This window comes from Equus asinus, chromosome 8 (assembly GCF_041296235.1).
Source record: "Equus asinus isolate D_3611 breed Donkey chromosome 8, EquAss-T2T_v2, whole genome shotgun sequence".
Classification (NCBI taxonomy): domain Eukaryota; kingdom Metazoa; phylum Chordata; class Mammalia; order Perissodactyla; family Equidae; genus Equus; species Equus asinus.
Genome location: NC_091797.1, coordinates 11,236,616 through 11,257,176, shown reverse-complemented (window position 1 = coordinate 11,257,176; position 20,561 = coordinate 11,236,616). Strand labels below are relative to the sequence as shown.

General features: G+C 35.6%; 1 protein-coding gene across 1 annotated transcript in view; it reads right to left on the bottom strand.

Moving 5' to 3' along the window:
• The window catches only part of BMP5 (bone morphogenetic protein 5), a 115,510-nt gene that overhangs the window by 53,856 nt on the left and 41,093 nt on the right, over positions 1 to 20,561 (bottom strand). The window contains exon 2 of the mRNA XM_014851756.3: positions 1,980 to 2,172. Coding sequence (XP_014707242.1) covers positions 1,980 to 2,172 — 193 coding nt within the window. The remainder of the gene's footprint in view (positions 1 to 1,979; positions 2,173 to 20,561) is intronic.

The following is a 20,561-nucleotide window of genomic DNA, read 5'->3' as shown; positions in this document are numbered from 1 at the left end:
CTAAATATAAGCTAGGACCTTTAATTGTGATCAGTGTAAAAGTCTGTATTTAGATTCAAACAATCAGTAAATGTATTCCAGAGAATAGAGATGGTTTCTGTTAAAAATTCTTGAGATGTTAAGCAAACAGCTACAAATTTAACATGCATAAAGATATGTTGTGAATGACCAAAAGTAAAGATAGTTCAAGCATTTTAGGCTATGTTAATGGAAATAGTATTCCAATCATGGATAACAATGATTACAAAACTTTAATTCATACCAAGCAAATTAGTACTGCTGAGGATTAAAAAAAAAATTACTTGAGGGGCTGGCCTCGTGGCCGAGTGGTTAAGTTCGCGTGCTCCGCTGCAGGCGGCCCAGTGTTTCGTTGGTTCGAATCCTGGGCGCGGACATGGCACTGCTCATCAAACCACGCTGAGGCAGCGTCCCACATGCCACAGCTAGAAGAATCCACAACGAAGAATATACAACTATGTACCGGGGGGCTTTGGGGAGAAAAAGGAAATAATAAAATCTTTAAAAAAAAAAAATTACTTGAGATACTATCCTTTCTTTAAGGAGCTCACAGTTCAAGTGTGGAAACAGACACAAAAAAAGAGAACGATAAATAAAACATTTCTTCATTATGACAATATCATTAAATAATACTTGGAGTGTTATGTTCAATTCCTATCACTTAATTTTAAAAGATACCATCATTATTTAGTATAAAAAATGTAGTATAGGCTGTCAGGATCTGTCTGAGAAAAAAAATTAATATCTTCGTTTTATAAATGGAACCATTAAATTGGGATTTAAAAAACAAAAACTCATCCACAAATAGCTAGTAACTGTTAAAGCTAAGAAAAACACAGATCTTTCTGCATTAGCATTACTGCTCTTAAAGTAAGAGTGTATATAGATCGGTATTTATTAGTGTGTCCTGTTGAGCCAGTATTTCATAGGATATTACACACCCAAAGAAAAAGATTCCATAGTGAATAATTTTGAGAAAGATGAGGTCAAACAAAATTGACAAGTTTCTTTACTATAAAGCCTTTCTGAGACTTTAATATTCTGACACGCATTGTGAATCCCTTAGAGGATAGTCTAACAGGGAGACTCTTCAAATGCATTTCACTTCAGAAGCTTTCTGTTGTTTTCTTCATTGAGTATTTGAGGGGATGGTGTTCCATGGAACACCCATTGGGAAACGCTGCAATGCTAGAAGACCAAGAAAAATCTAAATGTCAGGAACTAGAAATAAAAAAAAATTCACCTCAATATAACATTTCAATAAGAATTTTTTTTCAGAAAATGTAAGAGCTGCTCAACAAAGGTGACTCAATACTTGTAAAAGATGTTGCCCAAGAGATCACATCAATAGGTGAAAGGTCAGAGAACACTGCTAAGGTCCCCTTCTAACTCATGTATTTGATGGCTTATTTGCAGTCATTATCCTCTGAAGTTTTCATACATTTAGTGTTCCAGATTATCTGTCCATTTTTGTACCATTTTGAATTGTCTTTTGTAGACAGAAGACAGGCAGGTGAACTATCAGAACCTGTTGCAAATACGATGTCCTACATCAAAGTACACGTAACACATACAATTTACACTTATGCCAGTGAAAATTAAAGCCACTCTTCTCCAACTTACAAAACACCAGGTGATTTAAATCATCTTAATAATAAATTTCATGTGTGCAGAATAAAAGTTTTCTCATTTACAAAATGAGACAACGGGCCTGGAAAGCACATATGGGGAAGTGTGAGACCATTTTGTACACGGACTGGTGTCAGGAGCAGGGAAAGCTGTGGAATGCATAAGGCACTCTTCAGATCATTTCTGCTTACTTTTCAATGTGTCTATACCTGGTCTTGAACATCGTTACCCTCAAACAAAACATGACTGGATAATCACATGGGTTATCACTGCATTTTACTACAGTCTAACATTTATTTGCTAGAATAATAAGCTAGATATAAAATTGATACCTATTTGTGTATTCCTTGATGATCTGATATATACTAATCTTGATTGTTTCATTTTCAAATCGACTGTTGCTCCGGTCCTTGTAGATGCGGAATTCAGCTGCTGTCACGGCTTCTCCGTGAGGAATTTGAGTAAGGTCAAACCGGAATTCTTTGTAATGCCTCCGCTGGTGAGAAAAATCCTTGTCTCTTTCAACTGAAAAAAACAAGGAAGGAAAAAAGTTAGTTCTTTATAAAATATGGAAATTAATGGTAAATTCTCCAGCTTTGAAAATGAAAATAAACAAGCAGGATATTATAAAACTGGGACAACACTAAAACCACAGGCTCATACGTGTTTCCAGTTGACGGAAATTCCACAAACCAATAGCCTTTAGTTCAAAAGCAATATAACCTCTGTGGTTTTATACAAATTCCTGGACCCTAAATGGAAAAGCTATCCAAAAACATTTTAAAAAGTGGAGGTTGTAAAGTTGTTACTAGTATGTATCAAGCACCAGAACACAGGAGGGTTCATACAGGAATTAGGAATATGTTATAGAAAACTCCAGTGTTCCAGGTGAAGCTGTGGTAATATTTAGGACAGCCAGGGGAGGAAAATAGGAAGGGGGACTGAGGAGTTGCAGGCACATAGGACTGGGTTTATGACATTTGAGAGGTCAAGTGAATAAAACAAATTCATGTTCACAAGAAAGATTATTTCTAAAATATCTTCCCCAGAAGAGTTTTCTTTTCTCCTCTCAGCAATGAAATGCTCCTTTTCTAAAAAAAAAATTTTAAAAAAGCCACTTTCATTAGTTCTCTAGATTGTTTAGTTCAACCTCCTTAACCGTGGTGTGGCTTAAAGCTTCCCAAAGACCTCTGTCTGGTCTTGCTCAGAATTGAGAGAGGAACATATTTTCCCCTTCAGCACCCTTCCTAGCAAATGAAGCCAGAAAACTTTTCCTGTTGAGCATACTAAGGAATTTGGAGGAATTCAGGACAGTAAGTCTCAGGCATATTATTATATAATCTGGCTTTGTAAGATAGTGTATTATCTGATACAGTCTATATCTACTGGGCCTCTAAAACTTTCTCAAGGAACTTTCTATTGAAAGGGCTCATTTTTAGTAAGACAATATCATTTGATGGTGTTAAGTTTCTCACTATTGGTAGGTTTCTTAAAATCTCAGTTATCTAGGATAATATAGGACAGGATTATAAAAAATCCACTGCAAAGCACTATGGGCAAGATGTCTCACTATTACAGCCTACAGTAATGTTTTCTAAATATTTTCAATGACATGATTCATTGCTAAAATTTTGTTACAAAAAATGTATAAGTTGTACAAATGAATTCACAAGGTTCGAAAATTGGGTTAAGATACAAAAATAGCTTGAGGAGGTTAACTGAAATTAGGTCAACACTGCTATGGATATATGAGACTCGGGGTCCTAAACTGGAGGAAGGATTAAGATTAAGGAAGAGAGAAGAGGACGGTGATCATCCTGTGATTTTGGAGAGCTGAACCTGCTAGACTTCCGTGTTCCAGTGCCAGAGGGGGTCCATGTCAGAGAGCAAGCTCATGACAAAGGAACCCACAATTCCTTGCCTTTCCTCCAAAATAATCTCTGGTTTATTTTCCCAGAGGAGTAGGAGGTGGTTTAGGAGAATGAGGAGCTCATCCTCCCCCTGCCCGCCCCAGACATCTAAACTAGCAAAGAGAAAACCGCGAGCTACACCTGAAGGCACTTTAGTTCTGGGGCGCTTGGCAAGGATGGTGCTCTTAAGACTGTCTGGCTCACACTCCTACCACCTCGCATGACTCATGAAGATTTGTTTTCTTAAAATACCATTATCTTGGTCCTAAGAGAGGCCCATTTCTAGAGAGATCATTAATCAACTTTTCCCTAAACAAGGAAAATAACCCCATTTTTAGGATCCTATTTTGATCCATAATTCAAACCTCTTTTCTATCTAATCTTCTGCTGGGAGAGAATAGACTGAATAGATCTCCTTTGTCTCCATCTGTCCTTTCTCCTGACGGAGCCACGTGAGAGGGAAAGCGTAAGGGAAGAAAAGACCTACAAACTGGATACGTAAGAACTGAAAGTTTGCATGTATGAACATTAAAATGAGATGCAACTTTTGTTTACAGAGGACAAAATTTAATTGACTGGAAATTTATTCTTTTCTGATCCTAACCTAAATGAAATTACAAGACAGTATTTCAATGGCACTTATTATATGCCAGGTACTGTTCTAAGCTTTTTATTAATATTAATATATTATACTTCATAACAATCTGGGAAGTGGGTTCGGTCGTTATCCTGATTTTGAAGGTGAAGAAACTGAGGAGGCATAAAGAATAAATACCTTGCCAAAGAATTTGAATCCTATCATTTGATGCCACCAAGCTATAGTTCTTAAATGCCAGGATATGCTACTTCTGCTTATAGATAATTACCTTGTCCTAATTCATTAAGCATTTATGCTCTCAGAAAGATCTAAAATCTAACATTTACAATTCAAAAAGCTCTGAAAACTGAAAGTTTGGTTTCAAGATCATTTGGCATAAGAACTGGAAATTAACTGACTGGAGGCTATTTAAAGTCTCTATCCGACTTTATATAAATATTTATTGCTTTGCTGCAGAAATGGTCACATGTTTGACTAGATGGTACTGTCCCAGTATCTGCTTGAGAAGTTCATGCTTTATGATATATGCACCAACTAGACATTCAAAAAATATATTTTCTTACTGTGAAAGTCCATATTCAAAATTCTAAGTAATAACAATTATTATTCAATTTTGCATTTACAATCAATTTTATATTTGAAATTTAAACCAAAAAAACCTATAGTCCTGGAAATAAAAGCTTTGACATGAATTTGTTAGGACCCAATGTAAAACACACACCTGCATAATGCAGATAAGTATTGAATTCATATTATGTAAAGTCATCTACTGTTCTGGAATCCCCTGGGAGATGTTAGTGTAATAAAGTGGAAAGCTAGAATTTCAGCCATTATTATAAGATTTGAGTTTTCTAATCCAGGCTATTTAACCTAACCCCTTAAGGGGCAAATTTTCAAAGAGTTTAATAAAATTTTATATTAAATATACCACACAGAATAAAGTTGCAATGCAAATTTTCAATGATTCAAATTCTTATATCCCACTGCTTTGAATTATAATTGCACTAGTAAATTTTATGGGACATGTTGGAATGAGTAATGGAATAAAACTTGTATTTATAAAGCCTTGCACTTCTAATGATGCTCACAAATATTCACAAGGTAATCTTAGTCACCTCAAAGAGTAATGCTGGGGAGGTGTCAAATATTAATATCCCTGACTTAAGAATAAGAAATTGGGTGATGACAGCTAGGCGGGAACAGATGTCTGTCTTCTAAAGCTCATTATAAATCTTTGTTCAATGTCCATACCACCTACAGAATGACATCCTACTGTTGTGTACTTAGGGACTAGCTCATGGTTAATATATTTAAACAACGTTTCTCAGCAGTACACAGAAAAGTGTTAACAGGCTGGAGAATCAGGAAGTTGATCACCAATGTGTAAGCAGCATCTAACACAATACAATGCCTAATGCAAAGAAATCTTCTCATAAATAGTAGTTGAATGAAATAGTGTAGCGATGGATCAAAATCTGGTCCTATCTTTTCACTCGGCATCATCCTGCTGCATTCCCCATTGAAGAAAGTCATGATCATTTATTTAATTAGTCATTTGTTTGGCATGTGTTTCCTTTAATCCTCACAACGTCACTTATTTCTATTAGCTTCTAGAACTCGCCCAAGAGCCCAAGATGTATAATTGGGAGAACAGATTTCATCCCAGAGTCAAGATTTCAATTCCCAAGCCCTCGACAAACCAACACTGGGTTTGCTTGTTTTTCCTGAATGTAGTTTTGTTGGTGTGTTTTATGTAATTGTCCCTCAGGAAAGTTGATCTTCTTTCAGTGCTTTCATTCTCTTCTCGGATGCACCTACTAGACAGATGCCATGCTTTCTGAACTCTACTCATTCTTCTAGAACTCACTCCCTCCAATCTTTATCTTAGCAAAAATTATTTTATTCACTTACTTATTATTGATTCCATTTCTTATATGAGGAAATTTGCATGAATAAACAAATGACTGTATTCATAGCTTGAATTAATATTATGTACTACATATATTCATATGCAAGGTCATCCTTTTACTGCAACCATATTTTAAAATAATTATAACTCACCAGCTGGATCTCTCCATACTCCAACCTTTTCTCCATTAGATCCACTACCAAAACATCATTCCCAAAACAGATGAAAAAGAATGTACACACACATTTTATATTCCTTAAATGTAAGCTTTTTATAGGAGATATTTTTGGCTTGTTCATATTGCGATGATTTTGGTAAATATTGAGCATTCTCTTTCTCTGTACTTTACAGTTTGCTATCACCAATTGTAACTGCAAATGGCTTGAAAAGCTTAAAAGATAAACAATTAAACAAGAAAAAAAATCAGAAACGTATATACTATTTTTGTTTTTTGCCTCCTAATACATTAAATATTTGGTCCTTTCAATTCACTCTTTCATTTACATGTTACATCAACTAAATACCATGAGTTTCCTAAATGATCTTTATTATCATTTCTAATAAAATCTGTATTACCAGATAAAATTATGCAGGACTCCACAACAACCATAATTACATTCCTATTTAGTGGTAGAAAATACTTTCTTAATAACTGGACAAAACAAACAAAGCAAAACAAATGAGATAAAAGAAAAGGAAACAAGCAAGAGGGTTAGCTCATTCAAGCCAGTCCCATACGTGCTGAATACTCAGACGAGTGTTAAAACACACTGAGATCAGAGGGTGAGCACTTTTCTCTGGTGGAGACCATTCCTTCATCCCAGACCATAGACACCATTTCCGTCGTGTGAGATGGAAAAGAGAGTTCAGGAACAAATATAATAGATTTAAAACACACATACTGTATCAATCAATTCAATTATATTTAAAAAGAGAACATAATGACCTGCCCAAACTGCTGTTTTCATATCTGCTTACACATCTAACAAGATCAACGGGCTACATTGGGCCAACAACCAAGCGTACATTGCACCAATGCCACATGCTCTTCTCCCATTGCCATTCATGACACTGCCCGTTTTGAAGATTGCTGGATGTAAAACCAATGAATATCACCATAAAAATTAAATAGGTCTATCAATACAGGATTGTTTATTTATGTTTATTTAGCTAATGGTTGCCAACAATGCTCTCTGCAAAAATTAAAAAGAGTTGCTTTGTGCGTGTGTGTACACACACACACAGAGCAACTAACAGAAAATAAACCATCAAAAAGTCATCAAAATTTATAGTTTACCACTGAAAACACAATCATAATGATGGTGGTGAATATACTTCCTTCTGCTTCTAGGAAGCAGGTTTTTGTATGTTCCGCATATTTCCATCTATGTGAACGACCTAGAGAAAGTGAAAGCTCACCTACACTGACAGAACCAGAGAATTAATTTATTATATTTTGGTTTTGAAAAGTGGCAACATCAAAGCATACAAGAGGGAAAATATGAATGGAAAGATTCACATTTCGTGATTAATGGGCTGAGAGTGAAAAGAAACAGGATTGCCTTCTATAAGCACCAAACTACATTCTAAATGCTCTAAATGGCCAAAGTTCTGCAAAGATTAAGCTTCCTGTGTTTAAAGACATACACTGAAACCTTTTATTGTTGAGATGTGACTTAGAAGTTAATGACTGATTGCAGTCTCTTTTTTTTCCCCAAATGGACACCTCTCTGAATGACTTTATCCTTAACAAAAATTGTATAGAAACATCTTGACTAAATATTTCCATGTCTACAATATCTGAGGAGTAGAATTAATTAACAGAGGATCGCAGTTTTATCTATTAGTGATTTATCTGCAGTTTTAAGGAGACGCATTCACGGGCAATCAGTCTTAATCTCCCACACAAGGGCTGTAACTTGGACGACACAAATAGAATCAGTAGCTGCAAAGAAAAGATAGCACTTTCCCAGGAGCCTAGCCAGCTGTTGAAAGAATACAGATCATTGTTTGCTGCTGAGTGCAAAAAATCATTAAGAGATTACTCATAGAATTATTACTTATCTGTGTTGCATTTTAGTGTAAAGGAAAAAAAGCAGTGATATCTTGTGACTACCAAGATGTATCACTTCACAAGACATTCTTCACTGACTAGCCCACTGAGAAACATAAACTTGGTCGTATAAAAGCCTATTCTTTGGTCAGCGAGTGTACATGTACATGTTTGTTTGAATGGATAGCCATTCCAGAGAGTGTGGTAAACTCCAGATTCCAGAAACCCTAAGAGCCTCTTAATACCACAGCAATGGGGGACCCGAAGGAGAGAAAATTGTCCCCCGAATGTTTGGTTTCAAAGAACAATTTCAATCGACTTCCAAATATTCTGGAGTTAAAATACTTTTACTTGACTCATAAATGCTTCATGAATACAGTTTTGTAAAGAAGGAAAATCAAAAAAGAAAGATTAGATGATTAAATAAACATGATAATATGATAGCTAAACAAATAGATTCCCTAAATCAATTTAAAATACAATGCACATAATTTTGAAATTTACAAAATGTAATTAATGATCCAATATTTATATATTATTTTGTTTTAAAAACTATAAGCAATTTAGGGACACAAAGAATTAAGTCTTACATAAAAAGAGCTTCGGAACTGGGATGAAGATGGTTGCATGATCTACCTGCCCTCCTTTGATCGGTTGGGCCCAGTACTCAGCCCTCAGTGGGTATTTAAACACTATAGTGATAACAACTATACATATCAAGCACTGGTATGAAAACTGATACATTTAATAATTAAGTTAATAAATAATAATAACAATAAGGTATTAATTTCATAAAATTAATATATTTCAAATTTTTGTTTCTTCTCTCTTGTTTGACCCAATAACCTCCATATAGACCCAATTATCCTCCATTATCTTCTCCACAGTAGAGATAAAAAGCATTAACTTCCTGAATGTCACAAAGTTAGTTAACTACAAAGCCAGGAATAGTATCTGAACCTGTGACTCCTAATTTAATGTGCAGTGCACCAGAGTTTCAACTAGTAATAATCACAACTTCTGTCTCCGGGCAAAAATTTTCCCCTTCCCTTCCAAGGCCAGTGTTTCCGCCTGAGCCTTGCTCCCAATGTCCTGTGTTCATTCTTAGCACTTTCTCTCCTCCTGTGTATTCAATCTTTCTCTCTCTGCTTTGTGTTGGTGCCCTGGACAATAGAACACTGCGAGCACAGCTATAGATGAACAAAGTGGGGTTTCCTGACTTGTTTCAACATATGTCATGGGCCAGATGCCATAGGGGGCCTCAGTAAAAGGGTGTTAGAAACGACTTGTTAGAATTATGTAAGGTAATTTGGGCCAAGGTTCAAAGAGGCAGGGTTTTACTCTGGAACTGGGTGCCCTCAGGAAGCAGAGGTAATTTTATCATTTGGTAGAAGTTCTTCTAGAAAGTGAGAAGAAGAGAAGTAGGACAAAGCCCTAATTTGTAAAGAAAGAACACTCACTGATACTATCCAGGAAAGAGGATGTTTGGTCATTTTCGAGGTTTGAACAATGTTCTTGTTTTTTAACCTGTGCTCAGACGTGACTGTTGAGTGGTCCTCTTTTTATCTTCCTCCCTTTTGGCCACAGGGTGGTCTTGTCCAATGTTGGTGTTCTGTGAGCTATTTAAGTTCAACAGGACAACTCTGAGCGCCAGGTCAGCTCATAGCAACTCCAATGCCTGGCTGACCGGTCCAGGCCGGCTCCGGACTGTCATTGGGCTGCTTTGCTCTTTCTCACCTTCCATATCTACTCATCTCGATTGTCCTAGAAATAGCTACTGTGTTACTTCTACATTTATTCCATCCCAAAATATTGATTGGATAACTGCTCCAGGCCAAATCCTAATAGTTAAGGAGATAAAAGAAGCAAAGAGACAGGCACTAAAGATGAGAAAGACAAACATGGAACAGTAGAATTACAATACAGTTGTGGTGACGCTTTTGGGGATGTCTGTGATGCAAGGCAGAATAATAAAGGAAGGAACGAGGCATTGTGCAGGAGGCTTCAAGAGGAGGTCGTTTTGAGCTTGGTGTTAAAGAATTATTACCATGTAGAAGAAAGAGTTCACATAGTTGGAAAGAGATGTGAAAGATTATAGCCAAAGTAGTGAATAATAACTAGTTCATTATGATTGCACATTATAGGGTCCAGGGGATTAGTAGTGGGATATGAGGAATAGTAAGAATTTCCTGGGACTTGATCAATATTTTCCAGTATTTCCATTCCATCGATGCATTCTATATTTGAATAATTAAAGACAGGAGCTTATTTTCTTTAAATCAGTGTCACCTAGCACAGGTGAGCACATAGACAACACTCACATAATTTTGAATGAAAGTTGAATGAATTAATGACTCCTCAATGATCATCTCCCTTTCCTTACTTGATGGTTTTGCTCACGTTTTCCTCTAAAATTTTTTCCCCGTTTTTAAGAGATTCGAATCCTACCTATACTTAAAATTTCCAGTTCTAATTCCACAAAGACTACTTTGAAAATTCCTATCCAAATTAATTTCTCCTGCTGGGAAACCCATAGCTCTGTTTCTGTATCTCCCTTTTGATAATGGAGATGATACAATGCCAGAGTTAAGAGTGCCAGATTTGAAGTGAGAAAAACTTAAATTCACCGTGAGTTCCCTAACTTAGTAAAGAGCATGATATTAGGAAAGTCCCAACATCCCTATGCCTTTATTTATCCATCTTTAAAATGGAAGTAGATAACAAAAGGCGCACTCCACCTTTGTGTGTTGCAAAGGTGAAATGATATTTGAGAGAGGGAATCTTTGCATGGTGCCCAGAACACAGCAAGTTCTCGAAAAGCAGTAGCTATCATATTAATCACTTTCCACTTGCGTTATAATTATTATGCGACCTTCCTCTTATTATTATGAGTAAGATACCTCAGAGAAACAGCCATATTTTCTTGTTGTTTTGTTTCTTATCTTTGTATTTCTTCACCTACTCCAAACAGGAATTTTTATATAGTAAATGGTCAATAAAAGTTTAATTACATAAAATTGCCACCTGGCCTAAAACATAGCCATTTTGGTTGTCAAAAGATCAATTTCTTTATCTGGAATATAGGTTTATTAATAAAAGCGATTAATGTTATTGGTTTTTTTAAAAAAAATCTTAGAGTTAAAAAAAAAACTTCAGGCTAGATTCTACAACAGTGCATAGATAGAAAATAATTGTATTTACTTGATACCTTGTTCAGATATTTCACACCTGCAAAGTGGAGGATATACTAGCACATATCTTGACCGTCACATGTTGCCCATTGGTCCAAACAAATTTGCTGGTTCTGACACGACTCCTCTTTTAAAGAGTCTGAGAGTCACTTACTTACTTTTTCCCTGAATACAACAATGCATCTTGAAGTACAGAAAATATTTTGTTATTGTTTTTATTATAAATATTTTACACAGGATCTTATTAATTGGAATTTAAAATAAACACTCATCTTTTATAGGTTGGATATTCGTATTAAACTTCAAAAATTAGTTTATAATAAATACAGATGATATGTGATTAATTATTTTGTATAGTAAAAATGATTACATAATGATGAGTGAATATATTTAGTATATAAATAATAGATTTCAATCACAACATGTACAAATATTTGGGAAAAGTTTGTTTGCCTGCAAGAAGTCAACATAACAACTGTCTGATAATCACCTTTTGGTAAATATTTAGTTCTCCTGTTTTCTTTAGTGGAAAACTCTGTAGGTTTTATAGATTGCCTGGCAGCTAAAGGTCAACCATTCTAATCTCATCAGATTTCACCGAATGACTTTGTGAATTCTGCTCCGTAAATAAAATAAAACGTTCCATTTTTAGCCACCTGAAGGTGATAGAGGTTACAGTAAGTGGATATACAGCAAAGAACCTCCCCTTACATCTTGAATACAATGAAATGATAGTTTATCTACAGTGAATATTTGTGATTATCTGACAAAAACAGGTCAAAGGTTTTGCAAGTTTTCTTCTGGAATTGCTCAGTGCCTTCTCTAATGACTGATAATTAAAAACAGAGCCTGGAACTATCAAATGTGGTGGGTGACAGATAAGCAGTAGATTAATGCCAATACTTGGTTAGGAGACACTAAAAGGTCAGGAGTCACAGGAATTAGCCATTGTGCTACTGTGAAAAGACAGACATCAGAAGTCTATGATCCCATTAACAGCTCTTTCCCAAGCCTAAAATCCATTCTCACTTCCTTTGGTTATAACTCAGAGATAATCTCCATGTCATTACACACATGAAGTCAAAGTGACACCACTCACCCTGAGTATCAATAGTTTGTGTGCACATTTTTATTTATATAATATTTTTTTCATATCACATTTTTAGCATGTTCAATACTCATTTTGGAGAATTTTAGGGACATTTTACCCAGAAAAAATTTATACTTAATGGAAAGAAAGAAAAACTAGAAAACTTGACATTATATTAAATTTGTTAAGAACTTCTCTGCGGGAGAAAAACCGAAGTAGGTTTAAGACAGAGTTTGCATAGTATAAAGGATATGAAAATTTTTGTAGCTGAACAAACAAATAAATATCTTTCTCAAATTAACTGCTTTAACTTTTAAATCAGCATGATAACTTTTATGGAGTTCACTCAAGTTCAATTTGTGGTTCAATCTGTCATTTGAAACAAAAGCAAACTATAAATTTCTTTTGCCAAATGGGCTTCATCAATGAAGTTTGGTACATGGAAGGAGATCACAGAGAAATGTGGTTATACTTAATGATGGATAAAGTTATGGGAGACACACTGACTTGGTTTTATAGATCTTCAAGAAGAGGAATAAAATGATGTATAAGAATATATTACATATAGAATTGATAACTCATGTAAGAGTAGCTGATGGTCCCTGTTTGTCTCCTATGAAGGGCTTATTTGCCATCTATCTCCCTCACTAGATTTTAAACTTGCCAAGAGCAGTTTTCTTGGCTCATCACTGTACACTCGGCTCCTACCTCAATCCCTGGCACATGGTATGTGTGCAATATACATGTGGAATGCATGAATATAGGAATACATGTTTAGTTCCGGTTCTTTGTTGTTGTTGTTGTTTCAGGAAGGAGAGTAAATGCAGACTCTTAAATGAGCCTTGCCCGTGTTAAAAAGTAGTATTATTCCCAATGGTATACTCATTTTTTCCTTTCTTTCCTTTCTTCTTTTAAAGGAATTCAAATAAATAGCAATAACTTATTATTGCTTGACTGAATCCTATTGTCATAAATGTATTTTCAGTTTCCACTAGCTATATTGTTACTTAAAAACATGTGCTAGACCAATAGAATCTCTATGATTCTTAAATGGATGTACTGCTCTTTGGGAAGGAGAAAAAGGTAATAGAAAAATTAAATAACATTACTCTTATTTTATGGTTATTGATAGAATTGTAGTTAAAATAATTTGCAGACTGAATCATGTATTATAGAAGAGACATTTATGCAGTTTTGAATATAACATAATAATTGATATATCCTTATTGATTTGTCTCTTATTTACATAAAAACACTTAAGAATTTCATTCCGCCACAATATGTATATGTAATATAACCAAATCTTTGGCAATATGTTCATAATTTTTTAATCTTCTTCCTAAAATTTTGAAAATAATGGTGACTTTAAAAATTGGTTTTGTTTCTTTTAAGATTTTATTTTTCCTTTTTCTCCCCAAAGCCCCGAGTACATAGTTGCATATTTTCATTTGTGGGTCCTTCTAGTTGTGGCATGTGGGACACTGCCTAAGCACGCATGGCTTGATGAGCGGTGCCATGTAAGCACCCAGGATCCGAACCTGTGAAACCCTGGGCTGCAGAAGTGGAGTGTGTGAACTTAACCACAGGGCTGGCCCCCAGTTTTGTGTTTTTAGTTTCTTTTCTGTTTAGAAAAAATTATAACTGCTTTTATTTGCTATGCTTTTGTAACATCATCCTTGAAAGTGAAAGTTCATTTTATCAGTCTGTATGTTTACAGATTGTACGTGTCTTGACTTGCTTAACATTTCTTTATAGCACATTATTAAAATGGTGAGTTAGATGAATCAATACATTGTATTAAAAGATGTTTTCTATAATTGGAGACCCACTTCAGAACATGTGCTAGATTTAATAAAAATGGAGCAGGTGCCAGAATCAATAAAGAAATCACATGATATTCCCACATTTATTGGATGAGGCCACATTGTAATTAGAGTCAAGGGATCCTTAGCGGTCTCAGGTCACAGAGTATTCACATGAACAGTCTCATATTTTGGTTGATCTGGTTTCACACTCCTGGGCCTTTCCTTTGTTTTGGGATTTCAGGTCAACCACAAAACTCAGAGCAAAATTCAGCTAAGAATCATTGAGCAGTATCTGGTTTTGAGTTCAAACTATCAAATCCTCCAAGTTTCTTAAGATGCACACCTGGAAGGAACAATAAGTCTTCTGAGAGCCAGGTCAGACAATCTCATTTTAGATTCAAATTTAATAACTTCCTCAGTCTCCAATCCAATTTTATATTAATTATCAGATGGTCTGTTTTCTGATGCTTTTGTTGCTAAAAGTTTGACTTGTTCATAGTGTTATTTAATAATCCATCCGACTAACCCATATGTGCTGTTATATAAACAACCAAATTTGGCGATAGGAAAAGCTGAATACCAACCTGATGTAAACCACATATTCCTTAAAATGCTCAGGAGCTGGTGACACCTAGTACCTCCAGAAGTGAGTATGAAGAGCAGGTATGAGTGTGGGGTTAAAATGAGGATGTTTGAGTGTTAGCTGTTTAAGAAGCGGGTGGGTTCTTAGACGGCCCTTCACATCTGTGCTGCTGAGTGACTGCTCCTCCACACATGAGCAGAAGTTTGGAAGTTTTCAGAAGAGAGGAAAATTGTGGCCTCGCCAGCACAGTTGAGAGTGTGGTGGTACACCGCAGACAGAGGAAATAGAGAAACCTATGCATACTAAATGCTGAATCACAGGTCTCTTTCCCCACTTGGTTCCCAGAATGTTGACAGCCAGGCCTGTACCTTCCAGACAAGAGAAGGAGAGTTCTTTCATTGAAATCTGACTACTCTGAGGAGAAGGACTAAGTCCCATGAAACGGCAAAGCAGAACATCTTAAAGAAAAAATGATGCTGGCAAGTTTCACCCATAGCCTGAGCTTCTAATTAGCTTTTCAATCTCTCACTACTAAATGAGTGAAGATGAGTGAAGATCACTAAATATCTGAGAAAATTCTCTATCTTCAAATACAGAGACAAAGTAGATTTTAAAAAAAGGAAGTTGAAAGAACTTTGGGAAAAAACTACTAGAAAAACTACCATAATACCCTTTGAGAGTTAGGAGAAGGTATCGCACTTGTGAAACAAGAAGATGCTATAACGAAAACAAATATTCAATGCCACAATGCCATTGGGAATAAAGCTGAAAATCAACCTCAGTTTGAAAGATTAAATTGAGGAAATTTTCAAAAAGGAGAGCAATTAGTCAAAGGAGTGGAACATAGGAGAGGAAGGCTGAAAAAAAAGAAAGACAAGAAAAGGATTAGCCCAGAATTAGCCCTAATTATAGTGGTTCCATAAAGAGAGAGCAGGAAAAAAGAAAAATGAAACTATCAAAGAAATAATTCAGCTCACTGATCCAAAGTGCAAAAGCTTCAAGAATGAAAATGTGTGCTCTCTGGACAAACAGAGGATTCTGCAAGCTTCTAGAGAGAAAATAAATATCACATAAAGAGGGGTCAGGAATCAAAATGGATTTAGACTTCTAAAAAACAACACTGCAATCTAGAAGACAAAGAAACAATGCCTTCAAAATCATGACGAAAAATTATTTGCACCCTAGAATTTCATATTCAACTAAATTATCCATCAAATATGAAGGCATAATAAGGATACTTTCAGACATAAAAGGTATCAAAAATTTGGTTCCCAAAAAATATTGCTTAGGAATTTCCTAAAGAATTTGATCCACCAAAACAAGTAAGCCAGAAAGAAGATGAAGGCATGGGCTATGGGGAAGAGACGGCTTAACACAAGAGAAACAAAGATCATTCCCAGAATGATCACGACAGGAGAGCTCGGGACAGCTGTGCTGTAGGCATAGAAGGCAAACAGTCCATGCTGGAGCAGTGAAACTCAACACAAAGATATTTTAAGGCTACCATCACAAAGATCTCATTTCCCGTTCGTTCTATCCTTTGAACCTGACAAAGTCTACATGAGCCAGAACCAGGTCTGTACCTGCAAGTGGTTTCCGGACATGATTTACGAAGTTCCTGCTCTCTCCTCAAAGTACTGCAGCCTAGATCATCCAAGAATTGGATCTCAAGCCTTCCCACAGAAATTTGTTTTGTTTTGTTTTCTTTTTTTCTGTACTCCTCAGAGCTGGCTGTTGACCACAGTGAGCCCAGAAGGTGAGACTTCAGAAAAGGTCGTACCTTCTCGCCATGTTTCAGTTGACTGGACCATACCTGGCCTCACCACATTATAGCTACCAAAATTCCCAGGATACTACCTCCCCAGAAAGGACTCTTTAAAAACTGTCAAGCAAATTAAACCAGAATTTTATTCAGAAGCTATGTTTATCTCATCTTCTGGAACCATTCACCTAAACACTTTTACTTACCTATCTAGCTTTGTGTTTCCTAAGAGTTTTAATAGTAGTTTTATACTTACTCATGTGTCAAACATATCTGATAGAATATAAAATATGTAATTAAAGTAGAGAAAAATAACTTATCCAGGTTCAAATATGCAGCAATCCGTGAAGCATGGATTCAAACCTAGGTCTGACCACATTAGTGCCTCTTAGGAGATGTTCCAAGAGCCTACTAAATTTCTTTGAACATTTATCTTTATGCTCTGCCTCAGTGTTTATACTAATTCCAAAATTCAACTGTTTCTCATTCTCCTTTGGACATCTTTCCTTTATAAGTAAATCATAGAGAGGTTTGGAGTGTCTAACACTAGGGAGCATTTTCAGTAATCCTCACAGCATTGATCATAGCACAGGATTTTGAGACTCTGCAAAGCACAATTATTATTCCTACAATCATATCTAAGTAGAGCAAGAACTGCTCTTGTATAGAAACGGAAAACACACTTAAAGTTCTGTTTTCTGTTCTCACTCCCTGATGTGTGTTCACAACAGCAAACAAGGCACATCCCTGAAAGCATATGAACATCACTACGCAATTTACTCTGCATTGCTCTCAACACTCAATGAAAACAGAAGTCATCTCGAAGCTACGTTTGACATATTTCCACTTATAACTAGCTTTCTTCTCTTTTGCTTTTGAAGGAAATCAGCTAAAGCTGAAGATAACCATGTAAATAACCATTAAATAGAAGAGAGATGACAATGGTAATGAAAATGGTTAAGGGACTTCATTTGAAAGAGAAACTGAAGGCATCTAAGAGAGGAAGGCGTTAAGAAACCTCATCAATATTCATTACCTGATAAATTCAGGCAAGTCTTGTCAAAGAACATGTAGACAGGGCAGCAAGCTCGGAAGAATAAAGCAAAGCCTGTATCATTAACTATATTAATGATGGTATAGAAATTAGAAGCTATCATGTCTCCTTTCTTCTTACTCAAAAATCACACAGGATATTCCATACTCAGTCATGGAATCCTAATGAATTTATAAAGCTTAGGTAGATATTTAAAAGTCTTATAATGTTCAGAGTCAATAATAATAATAGTGATTATAAAAATTATAACTAACATTTAGTAGACATTATGCTAAATGCGTATAATCTTATTTAATACAATATGTGTTTAGTGAGAGAAGAAAGAGAAAATCAGCCCGCGTGTAGCGAATGTTTATTATTCAGCCACAATTTTAGGCAGAGAAGATTGGGGAGCAGAGCGGAAGGAGGAGGGTAGAGAAGAAAGAGTTATCTTCCTGCAGGCAAGTGTCTAATTACTCTCTGGGGTGGTTCGATTTTAGAAGAAATGAAGATCATGGAAAGCAACATGAAATTAGTGTTAATTAAATTAGACCATTTTTCCATCTGTGATTAATGTCTTTCTTGCTGAAATATGAAATTGTCTGTTCTCGTAAAGCCACTTTAGGTTAGATTTCATAAACAGGCACTTCTTTTCCTCTCTCCTCAAATCTTGCTTTCCATTCACTCCTAGTTATATTGTGACAAAAGAATTCAATAAATGTAATACTATTTATGTTATCTGCATTCAATTGATAAGTAAAACTACATCCTCACATGTTTAACACGACTTGCCTCTTGTCTCTGCATAGAGGGCTGCCGTCATTTTTTGAGGATTCTGAATCGTCTGGGAAGAAAACTTTCACTCGGCTGGTTCATGTATTTGTTTTTTCAGGTCTTTATCCATTCATTTAGGTTATGGCTACAAAAATTCAATCAACTATCATTTTATTGAAGCTTTGAGTGTGGCAGAGTGTCATGGGGCATCATGGGGCATACATCCCTCCAAAAAAGCTGAAACTCATAGTTTATATGCCCTCACTGATTTATTTCTTAAAGTAAATAAAAGAATACATTTAAGCTGACAGCAGAGATGAGATTTCAGAAACAGATTTTATATGTGCTCAGAATATACCAAAGAAAATACTACTGAATTCTGGAACAATTACTTTGAGAAGACATCCTCATGAACAGCAGTCTCTATTCGGTCTTTTGCTACAACTCTATTTGCAGGGAAGCATTCACCTTATTCCTAACATATCATCTAAAAAATAATCGTATGAGAACCAAGATCCCATCCTAAATTCCCCCCATCAAATTCCCAGCAACAAAAAGATAAGAAAACGCAAGATTTCATCAAAAGCTTACAAAAACAAGAGCATAACATGAATGGAACAAAATTTACTAACTGAGCAGGGATCATCTCTTTGGTTTAAAAGGCACACGTACAGAAACACTTTGACTTGGTTAGCATAATGCAGTTTTACCTTTTGCACTACATACTATCTTGCAAATAAACCTAAGTTACAAATCTAGTTCCACTCACATTTACTGAGCACCTATTTTGTACAAGGTGCTCAGCTTGAAGTTGGGGAAGGGAGAGCTTAAGGCATAGTATAGACACTACTTTTGTGCTTAAGACTAAACTACATTGTTTAGGGCTCCAGAGTATATAGTTCTATTTTTCCATTTCCCTGTGTCTGAGGCTTGGATTCTGTCCAATTTTCAGTAACCTATTTTTCCTTTCTAGAATGCCAACTATAGCCTTCATTGTGTTCAAGAGGAAAGGCCACAGATAGAGCACATTTGAAAAACACTTCAGTGGTAAGGGACTAAGAAAGGAATTTTCTGTCGAAACTATTTGGGGGAAAGTGTTACAAACAGTTTTCAATTTAAATTTAAAACCAACGTGAGAGATGAATTTAAAGTTAAACAGCAGTAGTTTAGAACTAAAAAATAGGCATTTAATCTACACAAATGTTGGCGTGTTTTCAATACATTTTGATTTAACACAAGTGAAGTACTGAATTTTTTTTCTTGAATATTGAATGGAATCATAACACCATCTCAATATTTATTTAAGTGTAACCTGCATGGCTCAATTTTCCCAACAGAAACAAAACAAATTAGCATACTTGTGAGGTTGATTATGATATCTAAAAAAGACTCATAAAAATATCAGAGAATGAACAATTGTTATAATTACAGCTGGTGTTAATTGAGAATTTAAAGTATGCCATGCAATGAATCAAGGGTTATAGATGCATTTTAAAATTAACTACTATATAAAATCCGTAACTGCAATTCAAAATAATTTTAAAAGTGGTTGTTATTGAATTTTTAGAACATAATTGTTAGCATTAAGAAGTTGCAAACATTAATTGTATCCTGGAACTTGTACGTACATAGAACTATTTTGCAAAGACTAGAGAGCCTATTTCAAAAACAAAAACAAACAGATAAAAACCTTCTTCCAGCCCTCGAAAGGGGTTTAAGTCTAGACGCAATAGTTGCATGGTCCAACATGAAAATCTAATGATACATCTTGATGAACCAAGTTACGTGATGAATCAGTCTTAAGAATCAGATTTCCGTCTGCTGACTTTGTAGACCCCCAGCTAACAAACTCTAGGCTGTAGAGACGTTAATCTCGCCCCTACACACACACATCAGTAGGTATCCCTAGAAGACCTCCCAGATTTATCTAGTTTGCCCTCCCATACTCCGCACTAGTGCCAACTAACATACTCCAGAGAGTGCCGCCAGTTCTGGACTCATATAGCTGTACCTTTGTGATTTCTTGTTCCAGTGTGAAACATCAGTGTTAGGAAGTTCGCAGATCTCTCTTAATACTGTCTCACACTACACTTTGGAAACATTTCTTAGATTGAACTTGAGGGACATAAAAATTCAAATCAGAAGATATACTGTGGAAAACTAAAATTAAGTATAAGCAAAGTTCTTCAAATTTATGCTGCTATCA